The sequence below is a fragment of the Amphiprion ocellaris genome, chromosome 20 (assembly GCF_022539595.1).
Source record: "Amphiprion ocellaris isolate individual 3 ecotype Okinawa chromosome 20, ASM2253959v1, whole genome shotgun sequence".
NCBI lineage: Eukaryota > Metazoa > Chordata > Actinopteri > Pomacentridae > Amphiprion > Amphiprion ocellaris.
The window spans coordinates 13,207,730-13,226,159 of record NC_072785.1 but is presented as its reverse complement, the minus strand read 5'-3'; the positions used below and the strand labels follow the sequence as shown (position 1 = coordinate 13,226,159).

Here is an 18,430-nt window from a genome sequence, read left to right as displayed (position 1 = left end):
AATTTTTTATGCATATTAATAGAAAACAGTTTCTTTTTATAAAATCTGGAATTCCACCATCCGTGATGCTGTGACAATATTGTTAGCCTGGTAATCATGGTAATAAAGCATACTGAATTGTGACGTGACGAGCGTTGAAAAGGCTGATGTGTCGTGAAAGATGTAGCCTACATCGTCTGAAATTCTATATATACACATTTTTTATGTAGTTTAGTTACATTTCACCCTCATTATGGTATTTGATGAACTTCATTAAGTCAAAACCACATAATAAATACTGTTTCTAATTGTCTCCACAAGAAGGCAGTATTATACAAAAAAACACAGGTAGTACTGAGTGCGCTCTGAACCAGTGACTTCTCAAAAGTCTGAAGGGTTTTCTAGCTAACTAATATTGCTAAGCCAGCCAGCCAGTACATAACACTAGATGACTAAAATGTTTAGATTGAAAAAAAACTTGTGTTTGGCTGACTTAATTACTGAATAATCATTTTAATTACTTTTTTTCTTCCAAAGACTGAACATATTCATGTCAGACTAAAAATAATCAGGTTAAACTGGTCATAACTCCCCTCCCCAAAGAGACTACCAGATGCGAAAGAAGTGCTCAGATCTTTTACTTGTACAACCACAGTATATTAATATTTTGTTGTAAAGCCTTTGGTTTGGTACTTTAAGTACCAAAAATAAAGTACTCATTACGCAGAATGACATATCAGGGTAAACCGGAGGATATGGTAACTCAAATCATAAGCACACAAGAAGTATGATATATATGAGAATAATGTTTGCTTGTTTTTAGATCATGTAAAATGCTTTTATTACTGCCAAATAATTTAAATTCAATGAGCCCAGGGCAAAAATTAGAACTATACTACGATTTTAGAATAACTGATATTCAAATTCCCAACCTAACAATGCATCTTACTGCTTAAGGACATCTTACCCCAGTTTACTCTATATTGTTAGATTATAATTATCAAAAAATGAATATGTTCATTATATTTATTTACTATTTTATAGTTTATCTGTTTGGCATTGTGATTTTCCCCTCAGGGATAAACAAAGTTTTATCTTGATTTATAACATTGCATCACGATTTATATAAAGTTATTCTTATATTACATTTAGTATTGAACTAGTTGTGCAAAATAACCAGCAACTACAGTTAGCAAATGAATGGAGTGGAGTAAAAAGGCAATATTTGCCTTTGAGCTGTAGTAGAAGTATAAAGGTGGAGAAAGTGGATATGCTCAGGTAAAGTATAAGTAGATTGTACTTTTCTACATTGTGTGAGTAAATGTTATGGGTTACTTTTCACTGCCTGAGACTACAGTCTGTAATGAAGAGTCATTTGACATTTTGGGGCAAACAAGCTTAAATGTTGGGAAGAATAGCCATAAACAGTCACACACACTAACATAAATTTGTTACCTTTAAATAAATAATACTCATCCAATGTAGGCTGATTTCATCCTTTTATTGAAAAAAAGATACCAGGTATGTTGACAAAATTACATGATAAAAATAGACATTTCACATATTTTTTTCAACACATCCTTGCATTTACACACTGTTATTGGACAAAATGGCACAATGGATGCTTCACAGGAAAATGGCAGTATAGCTTTGCACGTAATGCTGTCACTGTTGTATATGCACATCTGTCAAAAGCAGCAATGTAACATTCTCAAATCACTACAGACAAACGTTTCGATTTGATCAGAAAGCCACTTATTTCAAAGTAGATCCCACCATTTTGCTTTGCAAAATAAATAAATAAATATAAAGGGCAGAATTATATAAAACGGAACAAGTGCCAAACGTCACAATATCATGGTCTTACAAAGTCATCAACAGTCATTTTGAAATCACTAATGAGATGCCAATTTTACTTTACAAGCAGTGTTCTCTCATTTAAAACTGACGTTTTGCATGAAGGTAGACACAGTTTCACCTTGCATCACGGCCACAATATTGCTCTATAACGTAATATGTTTAAAAAATGAAGAGACAAAAGTAAAAGCCATTTTTTTTGTCCTTAAAGCTGAAATCTGCTATAATTTCTGCACATTCACACTACAGCAAAGATGACAAAGCATAATAGTGTCTTTCTACCAGCTGTTGTAGAGAAAACAAAAATGCCCTGGTTCTTAGAAATGCAACAATATCTTTTCAATTTAGATTCAAAGATTCTCCTAGTCAGTCAGTGTTGTGCAACCCATTCCTCAATAACAGAATAAAGCAGTTTTAGAGCCTTCACACTCCAGCACACAGAGAGCACAATGGTATAATATTACGGATTTCAGCATAAAAAAAAACAACAGAAACTTGTTTTTCATTTACCCAAGTAATTTTTTTTGGCACATTTCACAGTCACAGAGCAGTGGACTAAAAGGATGGGAACTATTCTACACTAATTGACTTCACAGTTGAACCAGAGCAGGGCAGCCTGTTTTTAGACCGGATCTGCAGTAGAACTCTCAGTCACCCCTGAAACAGTAACCTGGGCTACTTTTATTCGAGTCTTTCCGCATCCTTCCCCGCCTCCATCCTTCCCCGCCCTGCCTGCTGTGGCTCTCACACTCCTGCTGTTCCAGTCACTCTCAGCACTGTTGTCCAGAGGCTGCGTCGCTGCCCGGCACATATGGCAGATGTTGAGGAAGGCCCTGCGCAGGTCCTTGCTCCTCATGGCGTAGATCACAGGGTTGACGGTGGAGTTGAGCAGGCAGAGCATGCTGCAAAAGGCAAAAATAGTTTTGATGAAGTCGTTCACCTTCCCGAAGAGGTCGTAAACCATGATGGTTAGGAGAGGGCCCCAGCAGATGATGAGGGCCACCAGAATCAGGACCAGGGTTTTAGCCAGACGCAGGTCCATCCGGGCCTGCTCGGGCCTCACCGTCTGCACTTTAGTCCCCTCCGCGGTGTAGACGATCACGCTCCTCTGGGAGCTGCGGCTCAGCATGCGGACGGCGTGGTTGTGGGACTTCCAGAGGATAAACATGTAGGCGTAGATGATGAACAAGACCAAGATGCTCGTCATCCCAATCCAGAACATCAGGTACTTCTGGTCAATCAGAGGGAAAATGTCAGAGCAGACGGTGCCGAGACGCTTGCAGTTCCATCCCAGCAGCGGCAGCAGTGAGACGACGATGGAGATGGTCCACATCAAACTGAAGGCGATGACTGCTTTGGTCTTTGTGACGATGCGCTTGTACGCCAGAGGCCTGTGGATGGAGATGTAGCGGTCGATCGCAGTGAGGAACAAGCTGCCCACAGATGCCGTGAAGGAGGCGATAACCCCGGCTAGCTTGAAGAGGAAAACCTCAGGGGTGTCCTTTCTGTGGAGGACATGAAAGTCCAGGAAGCTGTACACAAAAATGATGCTTCCAATGAGATCAGCCACAGCCAGGCTGCCTATAAAGTGGTACGAAGGCCGCGATCGAAGTGTCTGGGAGTGTAGGATTACACACAGCACCATGAGGTTCTCCAGCACTGTAAATGTACCCAAAGTGAGTGCCAAGATGGCGACCGCGAGCTGCTGACCAGGAGTGAGGATCATAAAACACTCCATGTTGTCCTCAAAGTTCTCCCCACACTGCATCGCCCCTCCGCTCTCCAAAGAGGTGACATTACCCGCTATGAAGTCTGACACGTTGGTGGGAAAAATGGGAGCGAGGGCGCTGTAAATGATCTCCTTATTTCCAGGGAAGGCACTGCTGATCGAGGCGGAGTGAGGCTTCTCAAAGTGGAATCCATTCTTGCTCAGGCTCAAGTCAACGGAGGGGTCGTCGTAGATGGCGTCGTTGGAGCCGAGATACTGGACACCTGTTGTTAAGGTGCTGATGGTGGTGCCTGCTATCCTGTGCAAAGCCAGCATCATGGCTGGTTTGTGGCTGCAGAGATGCTCAGTGGAGAGGCGTGAGGTGTAACAGCATTAAACGCAAGCACAAGGACACCTATAAAGAGAAAAAGCACAATTTTTTTTCTATGAAGAAAGAAATAAATTATCTAAAAAAGTACACCATGTTCCATCTACATTTAAAAAAAAAAACACACCCATGACATGAAATAGTATCAATATTTATTTATGATTAATATAGCAGCAAATACATTTGTTGCCGGGAGATATTGGGGGAATCAGTGCATCAGCCAGCTGACTCTACAACAGATGCATCCCAGACAATAGTGGGAAACTGAACAGTTGATGACAAACCTGTGCAGCCTCGGGGGAAATCATTGCATTAAGTATGTAGGACATCCAGGGATTTCTTATTAATTAAAGGAGGTCATTAAGCATTAAGCTTTTTTTTGCCACTAATCACTGGATTAATTAGGCATCAAGGGAGAGACATAATAAAGAGTGAACATATCTGTCCAATGACCCGTGTGCATTTAGATGCCAGTGATGATGGCATTAATTATTAACAGTCAAGTTTGGAAAAAGACGTTTTGTGAGGCGGAGAAACATTAATAATAGTAGTAAAAACACTCGTAGGGGCAAACTAGATGCGGAAAATTAGTAATGAAAATTTATAAAAATATTTTTAAATTGCATTTTTTTAAATAAAGGGAAAACACATACCTTGATTTTCTCCTGCACCGATCCATGACTCAAAAAAATAATGAGTGTTTTTGTCGTCTTCACTCTTCCCAAAACAGTTGCAGTAACTCCAGGGGTGGAGGGAAAAAAGCCCAGGAAGCGAGTGTGGAAATGACAGTAGTTGTTGTTTTGATAATTTACCGGAGAAATAAGGCGGTGCTGCCTCCCCAGATACCGTCAGTGTCAGATACAGTAGCGGCAGCAGCAGCCGGTGGGGTGTGTGTTGGAGGCAGCGGGCGGTTATAAGGCTCCGCTTTGTGCGCCTGCTGGTCACGTGGTCTGAGGTGTTTGAGCGCAGTCGTGAGCATCATCCGCACACACACACACACACCTATTTATACAGGAACAAAGCAGCTGCTGCAGGCTACACACACGCACGAACCTCAGCTGCGTTTAGTTTAGTTGAGCTCTACTTCCTCGTTGCTAATCAAGCCCGCAGGTGTTATGTGTAAAAAAATTTTTAAAAAAGCAGATAAAAATTCAGTGTTTTTAACCACTTTTTTTTTTTTTTTTTGAACAACTGGAGCGTCTGGAGGCTCCAAATGGTGTGAAGTGTTAATTTTCTGGAGGTGTTCGAAATCGTGCTTGTAAATAAATACCGAAACAGTTACTCTTTTCATTTACATACTGCTATTTTAATATTTTTGTATTTCCTCATTCGCCCTGTATTTTTATTGTCAGCAATGACACTTTATAGTGCATTTTTTTTCAATTTAGTCTTTTTTAAAATTCATAGCATATTATGTCCTTCATATATTTTGCATCTTAGCATATTTTGTCTGTTATATTTAGATTTATGTATATTTAACATCCTAAGATCTGGCATCCACATATGTGGACATCTTTTTTTTTTCAAAAAGAGCATATTGTTCATATTAATGATAACAATAAAAATAACAATACAATATAAATGCAATATTAATATAATATAAATAAAATATAATGTAATAAAGACATTTACAATGTTTGACCTGTTTTTACTGTATTTAAATTGGAAAAAAAAAGGTTATTTTAAAGATATTTCATGTTAATTGAAAATCATATGGATAATATGGACTGAAAATTGGTAAATTATTTTTATACTGTTTATTTTTTCAGATTGCCCTTTAGTTTGTTGAATTACAGATTCAAATCATACTAGTTTACATGTTAACCATTAAAAACAACAGACCAAACCTCTAAATTAAGTCCCCATAAAAAAATATTTTTTTTGTAAATAGTAGTTTTTTCATCTACATTGTTTGACCCTAAATTATGTTTTTTTTTTTAAACGGGCTTTAAATCAGCAAAAAGGTTTATTATTTTACAGATGTTTCCTATTATTTGAAAGAAAAATTACGCATAATAAGGACTTTAAAATGGTAAATACATTTTTTATCTATTTTTTTAAGATTTACCTTTGTTTGTTAAATTGCTAAACTATCTAGTTTTTTATATATATATATATATATATATATATATGTGTGTGTGTGTGTGTGTGTGTGTGTGTGTGTGTGTGTGTGTGTGTGTGTGTATTAACTATAATTTTATTTTAAAGGCCAACACTACAGAAAAGGTCCACATCTAAAAATCTTAATCTTTAATTTTTTTATTTAGAACATTTCAGTGCAAAATTACACTATTTTCAATGTATTTAAATCAACAAAGAAAATCCTTTTACAGATATGTCTTGGTTTTTCAAGGAATGTTTTTTTTTCTTTTAGAATAGAAAATGCAAAATCATTTTTTACATTGCTATTGTACAGATTTTCCCTAGGTTGTTAATTTACAGATAAATTGGAGAAAGAAGGTACTAATTTACACGTTGACTGTGCAAAGTGCCTCGATATTATACAAATATCACAACAAAACAACAATCCTCAGTGCATTTTTGAGATACCTCAGGGTTTCCATATTACACTGAACATCAATATAAATACAGCATGTAATATTATGTAAAATTCTATGCATACTTTTTAACATAGGGGAATAAGGGTTGGTTGTTTCAGCACTTAGCAGATTGGATGTTATGAAATGATCAAGTATGCACTGTAATGGTCAGATGGAGAGTGGGGTCATAGACCAGAAAACACAAACCAATTATCAATGCTGGCTGACTGAAAGTAGTTCCACTCTTCCTGAAGGCCTTGGCAAAGTTGGTGGAAATCCTGGGAGACAGGATCAAGTTGTCGGACATGTCCATCCAGAGCTGTCTGAAACTATTTCTTAGAAAATGGGAGGGTTGAAGACATTCAAGTGCTGGGCTACAGCTTCAAGTCACATAATAGTTTTTGTCATTGTCTAGTCACCTGTGGCATTGTGTTATTTGAATAAAGCTGCATTTTAACATGGACTTTAATTGTCACTGGTCAAAGGAGTGTTTCTGTGTTCTGGTCACACTATCTGATCATTCTCCTTTAAATCCACATCTGACAAGGCTTTGGATTAACTCAGAATTTGCCAGCATTAGATAAGCTTGAGCAGCTTCAGCGCAGATTGGCATTGATTCTCTGGAACTTTCCTGGAGGGGTGAAGCACCATTCTTCCAAAAGATGTTCTCTCATTTGATGTTTTGATGATGGTGGTGGAGAGCGCTGTCTAACACATCCCGTAGGTGTTCAATTGGGTTGGGATTTGCTTTTTCGATAGCATCACATCATTTTCAAATTCTATTGAGTGGCCTCTTGTAAACCATGGATGGGGGCTTTGTTCTCCTGGAAGAGACCACCAGTGTTTCAGGATAAAGGCGATCGTTTAGGAAAAATGTTGTAATGATTTGCAGTGACCCTTTCTTCTCAGGGGACAAGTAGATGCAAATGATGGCACCAAAATGCCCCCCAAAGTGTAGCAGAGCCAATGCATTCAGACCTGCACTGTTCTGTTTATGTACACCACAAATGCATTTCCTCACTTATGGAGACTACGATGAAAGAGGCCTCATCTGACAACGTTACTTTTTATCCATCTGTGTAGCAGTGCCTGGAGTTTCTGCACCACTGAACTTGCAAATGTGAATTCATCTTTGTAATGAGGGTTTTTACGCACTACAACTCTTCTGCACTATCCCTTCCTAAATTCTGACAGCGTTTTCTTGCTGACAGTCTGATCACGTCCTGCACTAACATTCTCATACACCTGAGGAAAGGTTGCTTTTTTCTCACTAATGCACAGGCATCATCAAGTATACGCAGTCGATCACAATTTCCAGTCTTGTTGTCAGGCGTCTTTCCCACAGATCTACATGAAGACACCAATTCTTCTTTATTTCTTTGATTTATTTATATGGACATCACACATTAATCAACATTTCTGTAAATGTGCCAGGATTAGCCAGGGTACTAATGTTCAACAGCAGTCATTTGGCAAGATGGTAAGAACTGTTGAAGTAGTAAAATAAAGAAACAGACACAAGTCGCCACAAAGGACATCAGCAACCACAAACCATGCCATGCGATGCAAAAGCAAGCTACAAAACTTGTGTACAATAGTGGTAACAACCACAGTTTCTGTACATATAGGAATGGCTGTACAAGCAGCAGAAAACATTGTCAAGCCAAACTAGCTGCAAGCGTTATCTTTTGTATTATATTGACACACAGAGCAGCAGTAGTAGCTATCAATAAGACAGAGTAATTTCTGATTTTGATACAATATTAAGTAAGGGGACACTTGTAGGAAAATGGTGATATATCATTCAGACAACAGTTTGCTGTAGGACATAAGCATAAAAGAACATATGAGATCTTTAATTTAAAACATTAGTATATATTTCACCATCATCATCAGTGATGCACTATTTCAGTTAAAAATGTTCACATGTGACTGTGGAAAAGCCAGGCCTTGAGATGTTGAGTGACGATATGAGGATTACATGGTCACCTTTCAGAGCTGATCTTCTTCTTCAAATCCTTCTGCGTAATGAAAGTCCTAAGTGGTTGAGAAGCCGGACCTTTCGGGATCTTCAACATTGGACAAGCATCAGTGTATTTTTCTGGCTTTTTGGGTTTTTGTCTAACATTTTGAGGGCCTGTTTGTACAGAGAGAGAGAGAATCAGCGTCCAGCCTGTCATACAGAATATTAAGTGGAGGGTGATCATTGTGTACACACATAATTTTGCTGCTGCGACTGTTCAGAAGTTGCTTATATCTCTAAAGTTTGCCAAGTTGAATGTAGTTATTTGCATTCCTTTCTTCATTTTTCTTTTTTTAAATAAAGGATAAGATGCAATTAAGAATTGGCACCATGAAATTTAAGATATGCCACTGTTTGGATCATCAATCCAAACACACAGCAACTGAAGTTGAGACGGTATCCAGGGTTCATAGAGAACAGACAGAAAATGTAGGTGAGTCTGAATCTGTATGTGCAGCATTGAAGACTTTAGTCACTGCTGTTAATGAAACACTATTCAGTTGAGCAGCCATTGTGCCTGAAGCTCCTGCCATCAGTTCCCTAACAATAAGGGCTCTTTCAAAGCCACTTAAATCTTTTCCTCTTATCATCCTGATAGAAAATCCGAAACAACTGGGCCTGCTCAGCATTTTTATACAAGCCACAGAGCTTGACTGGATGTTAATTGCTACCATCAAGTGACCTGTGTAGAAGTGTCTATATTGCTTATGTTTCTTCACTCATTTATTGTGGTTTTTCCTTTAATTTGTCACCTGTCTATATCCTTAAACTAACCAGCAGTACATTAATCAGCTCAAAAAACTACAACATGAAAATGGTATGTACATGTGAATACATCACTAATTTGGCATGATGAGAATTTTTACCCCTGACACTTTAAGTACATTTTTTTCATGTTGCCTCTAAGACTTTTACTTGCAACACAGTATTTCTACATTGTGTTCTTGTTTCTTTTACCACTGCTTTTGTAAAATGAGTGTTACAGTAATCTCGTGCAGATTTTTTTTTAAAAGGCACCATACACTGTACGTTTAGTGCTGTTTTAAAGTCACAGTGCTATCATGTGCATTCTGAAAACCATCCACTATTTATCTATTTATTTACTGCAGTTGGAGGTCACATACACACACTATTAAAGTGCTTTTCCTGTCCTGCGCAGCTGTGCCATTATTTCCACTATGCACTCCCAGCAGAGCTATCTCCCAAATTACATGTATCTTGTTGTGGAAAATACATGACATTTGGCGATTCAGCATCATGGGAAAACAATGAAAGACACTACGCATGATGCCAGTGCCTCCAGTTTTGGCAGAACAGATGAGGCTGAGGAGTCATCCAACTAATTACTGAACACTTGTTATGCTGAGTTTGAAGCAGATTCAAGCAGCCATTGATCATTTGTGGAAGAACAGTATATCCAATGTGTTCTTTTCATGGAGATAGTCTACAGAGCGACAGACAGCCTAAGTGAAACATCTTAGTAATGACTGGTGATTCAATAATCGATTCAGATATATAGACAAAGTGATTTCCATTTTGCTGCTCATGGGTGTTTCCCTTTTCATCAGATAAAGTTTTAATGCGAATTTTGGCTTCCATCATCTCCCAAACAGAGGCCACAGTGTTGCAGTCCACATCAATCATAATAATTATCATCATTATTTCAGTGATGGAGTGAGAGATTTCAAAGACAAAGCTGTCTGTGATGACAAAAGGGCCTCCGAACGAGTAGAATAGCAATTTGTAGAAGCTCAATTTTTGCAAATCCTCTGCATCGGGAGGCTGCTGCTATTGTTTCATGTCCATCTGGCTTTGAGGATGAATATTGCAAGTGATTTACAGTGATTGATTTTTGCAGGATTCCACATGAAAGCACCATAATGCATCTCATTCAATATTGATCCTTCTCCATTTACAGCCAATTGTTATTTGAGAGGCTGCCTGCATTATGGAATGATTACTTTCAGTCCAGACTGTAGTAAGTCCTTCAAAACACATTCATGTACACTGGAAAACACACTAATGGTGGAGTGCATTTTTCTTATATCAGATTCCGTTCATATATTCCACAAGATCATTCTTTGAGGCAAGTTACTTATTTTATGAAATCGAAAAGCAAGAGGCAGTTGGGGATTGAAAATATAGTGGTTACGCGCAGCATGTTACCAGACGAGAGTAAAAGCAGGCTGTCTGTCTCCGATGTGTTTGTTTCGAGGGGCTGGAAGATGGGAGAGTGTGGGGAGGCCAGGAAGGATGGGAGCATGGAGGGAGGGAGGGAGGGTGAGGAGGATGAGATGCATAAATAGAGAAAGGGAGGGAGGCTGTGGCTGAACACTGACGGCTCTTAACTGTTTCCTAATCTGCCACTTCTATATTCTGTTGCTCCCCAGCTGGAGACACTTCACACTGCAGCCAAGGTGGCACCACAGAATGAAAGTGAATTTACGTCAAATCACTTATAGGCCTAACAGAAAATATAATGTTTACGAAATTGACTCAAGAAGCGTTTTACATATTTTCTCCGTCTCACTCACGTGCATCCTCATTAGTCACTTCATCAAGCAATTACATGTACCGACCTGGCTTCATTAAGCACAAATCAAACGTGTTTGTTGTTCCACTTTTAATTGTACAAACAGCTCCACATACAGGAAAGAACATCAGAAGCAAGGACAAGTGAGGAAGTCTACGCTCATGTTTTTCTTTCTTGCATCAGAATTTCTACACACATCATCCAAAATCATCCTGAAAAATTGCAACTTATTGTCTTCTATGAATAAAAAAGACATACGATGCATGTCTTCAACAATGACATTTTTTGGGGGGAAATCAGCAGTTAAATAATTGCATTAATTTATTTTATCTTCCGCAATTTAAGCAGGCTGATCAGTTGCAATGCACAATTTTCTATTGCAGAACAGGTGGACTCGCCTTGGTGCTGAACATACAAACAGCATAATGGTCAGTGGGTAGAATCTCCTTCATGCACCATTTAGTCATGTAAAGACCTTTTTTATCTCAGCAGAACACAGTGGTAATCACAATGACTTAGCAGGTGGTTCACTGAATGCTCACTTGCCCAAACACCATGCAAATGAACGCCACAGGCACGGATGAATTACTCAGGCAGTAGCACGGAGCTTCAAATCACAGCTCTGCTGCACAGCCAGCGATATCTGTCATGGTTTTAAATAAAAAGAGTGAAAAAAAAATGTATCTACAGTAGCAGCCCTGCGGCCTCAGTGGAGATCTCTTCTAAGTGTATGCCACCTTCCTGAACTGAAGATGCAATCACAGGAAGTTGTGGAAACTCCACCCCTGTAAAAGAGCAAGGGTATCATCTGGAATCAAGTTGCAGTGCCGCTGCCTGATCCACAGCCAGAGAACCAGTCATTCTCATTTCGCCCAGCTGCAGTTTCACAGACCGACGACAAACCCAAATGGGCTTGACTGCCATGACATCAACAGTCACTTTACCTGCAATCACATGGTCCTGTTCTGTCAGGAAAGAGAGGAGTTGTGAAATCAAATTTTTATTTTTAGCACTTTTACCATCCTCATTTCCAACACAGATTTCCTTTATGTCAGGTGATGGAAAAAGTGCTTAAATCTGGGTGTAGTAACTAATCTTGTGGCCAAGAAGGGCTTATGAAGACAACAGTGACTTGATATTAAGCTTTAAGTTCAGACTTGTTAGAAAACAGTTGCCAACTTTGATATTCATGCCAGTTCTGTTTCTCTACCTGCTAAATAACATGTGCTAAGTAGTCAAATGTTTATGTAAAATATGAATGATAATGACTCTAAATCCTTCCTGCATTAAATATTTGAATGCTGCATGTCTGGTTTACATTCTCAGTATACAGCAGATGTCGCAAAATACCGTAATGTAAAACAGAACGTGGACACAAATGTAGATTTTGAGAAAACAACAAATCAAAGCGAGGCGCAGCACCTGAGTAAATACATGCAGTGACTTTCCACCCCAGTTGTTTGTATAAGGAATCTCAGTGTAAGCTTCATTCCAGGGCTCCCTTGAAAGCATTTCATACCCACCACAGTGGTTATCTATTCTCATTCTGCTCACTCCATCATGTTTATTCACCTATTCCTGGCAGCGAATCCAACAAGCAATTCCAGTGTACTCTCTCAGTTCCAAGAAGAGTTTTTCTATCTCAGAGGCACTTTGTACATCAGCTTTTAGCCTTATCATGAGATTAAAAGACTCCATCACAAGTAAGCTGACATTAAAGAAGAAAAACTTTCATTGATTGTAGTGAGAGGATATTACATGCTGCAAAGACTTGAAATAAAGAAAAAATATAGCTCTGCTCTGCTACATTTGTTTGAATTTTTGCAGGAGAAAGGGTAGAGTTCAAGTCTGTAACACCATACTGTCATTCTAAATGGATTTGCGGTAGGCAGTAATGAGCAGCTGGTCTTCTGATGGATATTTGTGAGTGTTTTGCCATCAATTACATGGAGCATTACTGGTTGGTCAGATGTGGAACTTGAGAGAAATCATCAGCCTTAAGAAAACTAAATGCTCTAATGAAAGGGAAAAAGAAAACTCCATCTGATGCTGATAAAAGTGTCTCCTCTCTCCTTTTAACATTTATTCTCGCTTGAACTTTCTATTAATATCCCCCCCACTTTCATGATTATACGTGTGTCTGACCGGGGGATATATTTAGATTCTGATGTGCAATCAATTGAGACAAACCTCTGATCCAATAACGTATAAATATTTCATTGGTAGTCCAGTGGGCTACACAGCAAGCCCCAGGAGTCTGAGGGTCACTGAGATAATATCACATATTGTATGCCAGGACCTTCTTAGTAAAAGGTTGGGGTGAAAGATGAACACGGGTTGCTGGTAACGTTTCTGCTGGCTTGTCAAATGGCATTTTGTAACCACTGTGACATTCCAGAATCAAGCTGCTGTTGTGGTGTTTAGGAGTAAAGGTTCTCGCCTGAGTCAAACATGCAATCATACGCTGAGCTCTGCAGCAGCTCTGGAGAGTGTTTGAGAACAACCATTCCTGCTGGAAATCTAGTGGTGTATTCTTTTTTATATTTTGCAAGTAATATCTATATTTTCATGTTCAGTTGAAGACTTTACTTGCACACTCATTTCCAAACATCAAATACCTTAATCTTAGGGCATATAGGTAATTGTGTCTTGGTTTATTGCAACGGAGAGATGCTACTGTTCTACATTATTTGCTGATATGGCCTGCATGCGTCTCTTGACTATTTCTCTTTTATTATTTTGTGTGTTCAAACCAAACAGCAACCTCCAGTGATGAAAACTGAAGCCAACTTGCAAGTACCAAAAGCAGTTCCTCAAACGACCATTGAGGCGGACTCCAAAGTGAGTCAGTCCCCATAGACCCTTATATTCAGACGTTCAGCTTTACAGCAGAAATATTTACAAAACACAAAGTGGATTTGGTCTCTATAGCTGAGTTCCCCCTTCATGACAACTATGTGGTAGTAGAACATTTAATAAACACACCAGTATTAATTTTATTAAGGCTTAAAGTCATGCATTGTTAGGGGTGTGGCCCTGTGTATATGCAGTTCATGGGTCCAAACATGTAAAATTTGTTTTTATATATAACTGCTAAACAGGACTCCCTGGAAAAAAGATACCTTGTTTATCAGTGGGACCTTCCTGGCTGAAGGTTAAATAAAATAAAATAAATACAAAACTGGGTGCAGTCCCCCGTTGCTGCACCACCTCTGGGTAGCTTCTGCGAACAGAGATTCTATAAGAGTAATAAATGGGATGGCAAAAGATCCACTTTACTTTGTCAGGCTATGTTTTATTGCTTTTTTTGAAAAAAACAAACAAAAACCATCAAATCAATGGAATTCAACGCCACGACATATTAGAGCATCTCCATCCTACTATTGATTTATGCCGACTCTGACATTGTCTTCTTTCACCTGAAGATTATGCTGCATCACGTCAATGCATTTCATGTGCTGGGTCTAACTCTAACTGAACTGCACATGCTTTTGTCTGTGCTGCATCAGGTCTTATTAACTACTGCACATATTGCATTATATTTATCAGTTTTGGCTGTCTAACAAAGGGATAGCTGATGAAAACTACCCTTTTGGATGGCATATTTACATTGACTTGAATGTTGAATTATAGATATTGTCTCTAAATAAACACACACTTACAAAATACACTGAAATCGCAATTTTTCAATGGACATGAGCTGATGCTGACCAAATCATGATATCTGCGTACATCAGTAAAGTGTCAGTAAAGCAGGGCATCATGGAGAATGACAGCACATAAGGACAGCTTAGATTCTAATACTTGTCAGGTAGAACTCATATCTCCCAGTCCTGAAGCTATCACAGCCATCTGGGCTGGAAAATAGATTGATGGCTACAGAGCATAAACAACCCTGCTGGCAGCCAGCCACCAGCCATCATGCTGAACTTGGCGAACGCAGATGATTCCTTCACTTTGCGCCTATAACCACCCCATTTTTTATCACCTCACAGCTTGTGGCCTATTTGACTTCAGGCTCACACGTATGTGGACTAAACTTCGAATCATCTGCGAATTATCACACTGAGACAGCACTACATTACAGAATCAGTACAAAGTAAAGAAACTAGTCCTGGATATGTTTCTAACTTTTAGTCATGCAGCTTTTCACCAGTCACCACTGAGATGTAATCGCTCTGCTGCGTCTTTTTAAAAATGCATATTCTATTTAAATGTAATGAATATGTTTCTGCCTACTTGAAACTCTCTAAGTTTTCCTCACTCACTTGGTTGCTTTGCCGTGTCATTTTCTTTTCTTGTTAAATTCTCAAGTATAAACATTGAAGACCTGCAGATCATTTTGCTTATGGACAAGCACAGTTATTCATCTTTTTTTCTGACTGAGGAGCCTATAAAAGCTGCACCGAACCTTTGTTAGCATTTCAGGTGCATCACCATGGAGACTCTGCTGCACCACAACTGCACAAGGTCACCTGGCTTACAGTGTTTTGTTTGTGTGCGTATGTGTGTGAGTCTCTGTGTGTGTATACATTTGTGTATATAACTCTGCAGAGACTCTGAGGCGGCGCAAATGAAGTGATCCACAGTCGGTTTGATGTTAGTGTGTTTGAAAAGCAGTGGATGAACATGTTGTGCTCACGTTGTGTTAATATTTAGTGTCACCAGACTGCTTGTTCTGTGCTTACTGAAGCTGCGTACCATTTGTTCTGTTATTAAGGACTGCACAAAGCTGCAGATTAACATCATTACTGGTAAAAAATAACTAATTGCATTGATTTGCAGTGGTTTTTCTACATTTCTCTTCTGTGCATTTTTGCTTTTTGCGGTTTTTCTAGCATTACTTGGATGGAACTTTCGCTCGTATAACAATTCATCCAAACATCTCAGAGTAAACTTCTTCAAATTCGTCTCCAAGCCTGTTTATTTTTCTTGAAAATCTTTCATTTTCTGTCTGCTTCAATTTTTTTCTGCTCTAGTTCACTTTCACTGCTCTCACAGCAGTAGGCAGTTGTTGTTTTTTTCAAGTGACAAACCACTACCTGCAACGAACAGCAAACACTAACAGTGAGCATAATGAGTTAGCACAGTGAATATTGGACTTAACATTCACCAGATGGATAAAAAATGAAATTAGCTGCCCCATGCTCATGCTCAATGCAAACTCACATTTAAATCATACAAGGTAATGATACTATAAGCCAGTGTTGTGTTGTTTATATCTTGCTCCTTTGACCTCAGCTGGCAAAAAAAATAAATAAATAAATAAAAATCTGCTAATGTAGGTTTAAGGAAGGATGAAGAACAGCCAGGCACTGTCGTCTTTAGCGACTCTTTTGGGAGTAAATAGTCCAATCACTGGGGCTGGAGATTTAAGGAAGCAGGCTGGTGTATCTGGGCGTGACTCAAAATCAAATGCCAGCCCCTATGTTCATTACAATAAATATCAACCAGGGGGTGGAATACGCTGTAATATTTTTTGGATGGACTTGTAGGTTGGGTCGATTAGGTTTGTTTGTTTAAATATAATGTCAATGGCTATAATCTGATTAATAAAAGACACAGCTTGCTTGAGACTCTTTTATCATCTAAGTAGTGTTAGCAAATGTTATTATTTCAGCTTTGCCTCATTGGTTTAACCCAGTTTTGGGTTAACGCAGGTTCAACTCTCATCAATCTTTCCTAAATACATGTTCATGGATACGGTCAAAGGTCATGACCGCCAGAGTCGGGAGATCATTGTTAAGTTTTGATTGATTAATGACGTGTCACCCGGCGGCACCTGTTCTCACAGTGAAATCAGCATATTATCTGTTTCATTTGTGATCAGTGTCATTTCGGATACGCTGAGTGTGAGGTGTCACCGTCGCCTCAGGCATCATCATGAAAAATCTCAGTTTTGCGTTGCCAACTGCGTGTGTGTGTGTGCTTGTTCATGTGTTAATGCGTAAGAGAGCTACGTCTGTGGCATCATCGAAGGCGTCCACATTTCTTTGATGTATGAGCTCTGGGAGCTTGAGGCAGACAGGCTGATATTACATTATTAAAGCCAACAGTTTTTGACTATCATCAGTAGAAATGGAATTCATGTGAAGCCTCAATGTGGTGCTATAAATGTATGAGCAAGGATTTGTTTTCCACCCCATCTTTTGAGGTGTCATTACTGTCCAAACAGCCATCTGGTTCCGGTTCTAGAAAGCTGACTGTATATGCCTCTTATTCTCAATAAATATCACAGGCACAATGCTTTCATCGACAAAAAAAAAAAAAGCTTCAAAAGTTCCCTTGCTGTGTCACATTAAGGCGAGGAATCTTATTATTTTTGAAGGATGCAATCATTTAGGTATTTATTTGCTTTCTGGTGCGTGGGTGGAAATGAGTGTATGCATGCTACGTCTGTTACCACTGATGATGCTCCTGTTTAAATTTTATTGATTCCCAGAGAGTTTTTTTTTTCCACAAACCTTCAGGGACTCCACATCAAGAAAACATAACAAGAAAGAAACCTTTCTCAGAGCCCCAAAAAATAGCCATAGTCACTGCTGTACATGCACAAAACACACAAAGGCCCAAACCAATCAGGCTTAGTGTTGAAAATAGATAAACACAGGGGAGTTGGGACTGAATGCGAAGCAATATTTGAATGCATCAGTTTTTTTTTCCCACTTTGTCTCTCCTTTGTTTTCGAAGTTGTTTTACCTTGAAGCTGAAATCAGCCAAGAAATAAAGCAAAGCAGTTTGAAAGCAAGCTGGAAAATGCAAAAATGGTGGCAAGTGATGGAAAAACAAGGCACACAAGTGAAGCACAAATGTGATTTTGTGGTTCTGCGGGCCTTAACTGAGTTGGAGCTTAGAATTAAAAGCTTATCTTGGTGCTGGAGCTAGGCTCTTGGATGGTTAAAATGAAAAGAGTTAATCTCCTCGGGAGACTAAACATTCTTTGTGAAAGGCCATCTGTTATTTAAGGCAGAGTTTTACTGAGGGTGGCAATGGCAGAATACCAAAACAGTGTGCAAGAAAGACTGGGTTCATCCTCTGGGTGGCATGAAGGTGTTCATTAAATATTATGGCAACCTGCTCATTGTATGTTGATATTTCCTATACACAAGAAATTTGAGACTTTATGCTTTTTGTGTACAAACTATAACCTTGGTTTAGACATCTGATATGGCATTCATGGAAAAAAAAATGACAAATACATTAGAATTCACTTTCTGAGGACCATGAATATCCACAGATATTTAAGAATAGGTCTGGGCATTAAATTTAGCAACCATATCTCCTAGAAGTTGTGTTCATCTACAACTAGCGTGCAATAGCAAATACATTTTGAAGGGAACCTAATGCTGACCAGATTCCATTTTCTATTCATGTAAAAAGGGATTGTTGATAATTAGTGAAT

At 38.9% G+C, this 18,430-nt stretch overlaps 1 protein-coding gene across 1 annotated transcript; it reads right to left on the bottom strand.

Moving 5' to 3' along the window:
• Nucleotides 1–1,461: 1,461 nt before the first annotated feature.
• On the bottom strand, nt 1,462–4,860 carry LOC111577964 (cannabinoid receptor type 1B-like). Its single transcript, XM_023284510.3, has 2 exons — nt 4,586–4,860; nt 1,462–3,959 (listed from the first exon to the last, which is right to left on the bottom strand). The coding sequence occupies exon 2, from the start codon at nt 3,881–3,883 to the stop codon at nt 2,459–2,461; it is 1,425 nt and encodes a 474-aa protein (XP_023140278.2). The 5' UTR covers nt 3,884–3,959; nt 4,586–4,860; the 3' UTR covers nt 1,462–2,458.
• Between the last annotated feature and the right edge of the window lie 13,570 nt (nt 4,861–18,430).